Source organism: Sesamum indicum, linkage group LG16 (assembly GCF_000512975.1).
Source record: "Sesamum indicum cultivar Zhongzhi No. 13 linkage group LG16, S_indicum_v1.0, whole genome shotgun sequence".
NCBI classification, from domain to species: domain Eukaryota; kingdom Viridiplantae; phylum Streptophyta; class Magnoliopsida; order Lamiales; family Pedaliaceae; genus Sesamum; species Sesamum indicum.
Window position 1 is genome coordinate 2004006 of NC_026160.1, and position 3222 is coordinate 2007227.

General features: G+C 38.6%; 1 protein-coding gene across 1 annotated transcript; it reads right to left on the bottom strand.

Moving 5' to 3' along the window:
• Nucleotides 1074-2743, bottom strand: LOC105178561 (zinc finger CCCH domain-containing protein 2-like). The gene has a single exon (XM_011102054.2). The coding sequence runs from the start codon at nt 2644-2646 to the stop codon at nt 1453-1455; it is 1194 nt and encodes a 397-aa protein (XP_011100356.1). The 5' UTR covers nt 2647-2743; the 3' UTR covers nt 1074-1452.

The following is a 3222-nucleotide window of genomic DNA, read 5'->3' on the forward strand; positions in this document are numbered from 1 at the left end:
CCATGTCCAACTAATGGACTTAAATTAAATCTAATTTAATTATAAGTTCATTATTTTAAGGTTCTTGTCTAATTTAATCCAATTAAAAGACCCAATCTCGTTCTCTCTTTTAATTTAAAATTCAATTTATGAATTAAAAGAAGCCCAACTAAAATCAATTTAAAAGGCTTAATTAAACCCAAAATTAACTAATTCAATTAGTTAATCTTTGAAAAAATCTAACCCCTGGATTTTTTTATAAATGATTAATATTTATTCTCTCCAAAAAAATTAATTTAATTTCAATTAAATGATCTATCTTTCATAATTAATTCTCAATTAATTTCTTCATTATTTTGGTGAGTAGAGTTTCACCCTTAATTAGACTTGGACGTGTTTCCAACCCATTTAACTAAATCAAATTTAATTAATTATTTTCAATTATTCCGTACCAAAAATCACTTGATACCACGGGAAGCGATTTTGCAACAATTCATGATAATAAAAACTATGTAAATAATAATGTGAATATTTAGGCGCCCGAATACATATGAGTAAAATCCTTTCATCAACAATCTCCCAACCTTAATTTAAAACATAAAATTGAACATCGTTTCCCATCTTGGATTAAGCATATCCATACTTAATAACTTGAAACCTTATGCTTACCCCACTAAATAAAAAGCAAAAGACCACGAAAGATACTAATAAGTATACTATCTATTCTTTCTATATATATGCAATACAAATTATCCCTTTTTACACAAAAAAATTAACAATTATTTGCTATAATTTTTAAAGAAATCAATTTACCTCTTTAAATAAAAAAATTACTTTATTTTAAAAACATAAAAAACACAAAGTTAAATTAATAAATTGCTATTCTTTTCAAAAAGGATAACTCGCTCAGAGAATTCCTTGAAATTTTCTCGATTAAATTAGAACTATATGATCAATGTTTCGAACATAGTATAATATTAACTACAACCATATGACAAATGCTTTGAACATTCTTAAAATTTTAAAAACAACTAAAATTACAACAAATTTTTTAACTACAATTAAAAATTGCCGAAAAAATACAAGATGTCATATTTAATATTAATCCAGCAGCCCATCAGAGATTAAATTACAGAAAATTCACAGTGATCATCTGGAACTGATCATCAACAAGAATTACATATTTTAATCTCAACTTAAACAAGGACTAATTATTTGATTAATACAAGACCCATAATTGACAATACGTAAAAAAGTTAAAACAAAAACCATTAACAAAACAATCTGCAGCAAAAATAATCACACTCCGTCATCGATCCCCACATATACATACACTTGGATTCTGTATGTATATGCGGGTGCAAGATCCTTATATATACAAAAATCTTGTTCATATCTCCTTCAAAATCTCCATCTCCTTCACAATTATTATTTATATATGCGCCCTTTTGTGGTCCATTCTCTCAGAATTGTCTAAGTGAGCAGATCATTCACCCACCCAAGATCAGGCCCAGCCAAATTGCTCTCACTGTTGTACCTGCTGTCCTCCATCAGATTCCTGCCGGAGAACTCTCCATGGAAAAATTTCCCGTGACCACGACTGGCCGCCGTCGCCGTCGGTGTTGGGGTTGACGGAGATAGCAAGAACTGGGGTTGCTCTTCAACATTGAAATTCACATCCAGCCATGGTAGGTTCCCACTGCTGACAGCGGCTGGAGATGAAACTGCTTCATGATTCACATTCATAGCCTCGAAAGAAGCCATCAATTCAGTCAATGCATCCTTGTAACTCATCCCAGTGCCGCCGCCGCCGTTGAGTTTCGGCAACGTGCAGCAAGACCCGAGGTTACCGAATCTGTCCCCGTACGCCTCGATGTTGCCGTATCGGTCGCCGTACAGTGAAAAATCAGACGAACACACAGGAGAGATGGGTGGCGACAGTGGAGGAGACGCATGGGACATATTGCCCATTAGAGTAGAAGTAGGAGATGCAGTCATAGAGTGGCAAAAAAGACAGCACTGGTTCAAACTCCGGTACTTTTTCTCCATCGTGGTGGGAGAGTTCATCCGCGGAGAATGAGGAGGAGAAGTTTCCGGCAAGATACGAAGCTGCCTAGTTGAATGAGCGAAAAAACATACCTTTCTCTTGCAATTCTTCCCATCTTTGCATGCCTCAGTGCGGTAGCGAGTAGGATGAAGCCAGCACTCGAAAACCCCGTGTGAAAACTCGCAGTTATCTCCCTTGCTGCAATGGCCCTTGCGGAATTCAGAGCAGACAGTGCCGGAGTAATGGTATCTCCTCGGATCTCTTCTCCGGGCTTTCTCGCCAGGGTGAGCGAACGGGCAGTCGGTCCAATCATGGCTCCGGCTCCGGTTGCATTTCCGGACCTTGAACTCGTACATTCTGAAGTGGTCGGAGGAGTAGGGGTCGGAGTCGTCATCGTCGAGGTTGTTGCAAGGCAAGAACTTGGAGAAGACAGTGTCCTCCGCCTTGGGGGAGTCCATCATGAAGGACATGTCGGCGGGGGAAGGAGAGGGGGCGGAGGAGCGGCGGCTGAGGAGTTTCCTGGGGGGGATGTCGATTTCCCTGAGGGATTTCTTGGTGAGATAGAGTTGGTGGGAGTGGTGGAACTTGTGTTGCTGCTCAGCACAAACACTGCCCATCATGTTTGATAAATTTTCTTGATGAATTTCAAGGGGTAGGGGACATGAAAGAAATGTTTTTGCGGAAGAGAAGGGGAGCAAAAGAGATGAGGAAATGAAAGAGATAGAGTGAGGGCATATATACAAGGGGGGTGCGGGGTTGGGGGGTGGTGACGAGGATCGTGTGAGGTATGGGCAGAGAGGTGCGTGGCTGCATAGCATTAGGGTGTTTGCATGCAAAGTGAGATATGTGGCAGCTCGATATCAAACTATTGCATGCAAACAGCAGCTCTCTCTCTCTCTCTCTCTCTCTCAGACCCTGTTTTTGTACGTTTCCTCTGATGATGGTTGTGATGCTTCCACACGAGGCTTGATGGAGGTTCGGACAAATTTGGTCCATGCACCACTCTTCTACTTTCTTTTTTTCTTTTTAAAGTAGATAAATAAATACATTTCTTAAAATTTTATGATTTGTATATCTATATATATATATATATAGTACTCTCTCGATGACAAATTAAGGGAGTCAGCAATCTTGGAATTATAATTGTTTGTTCATATTAGGTGTATTTATTATGATGTACGGATACTCTTCATAAT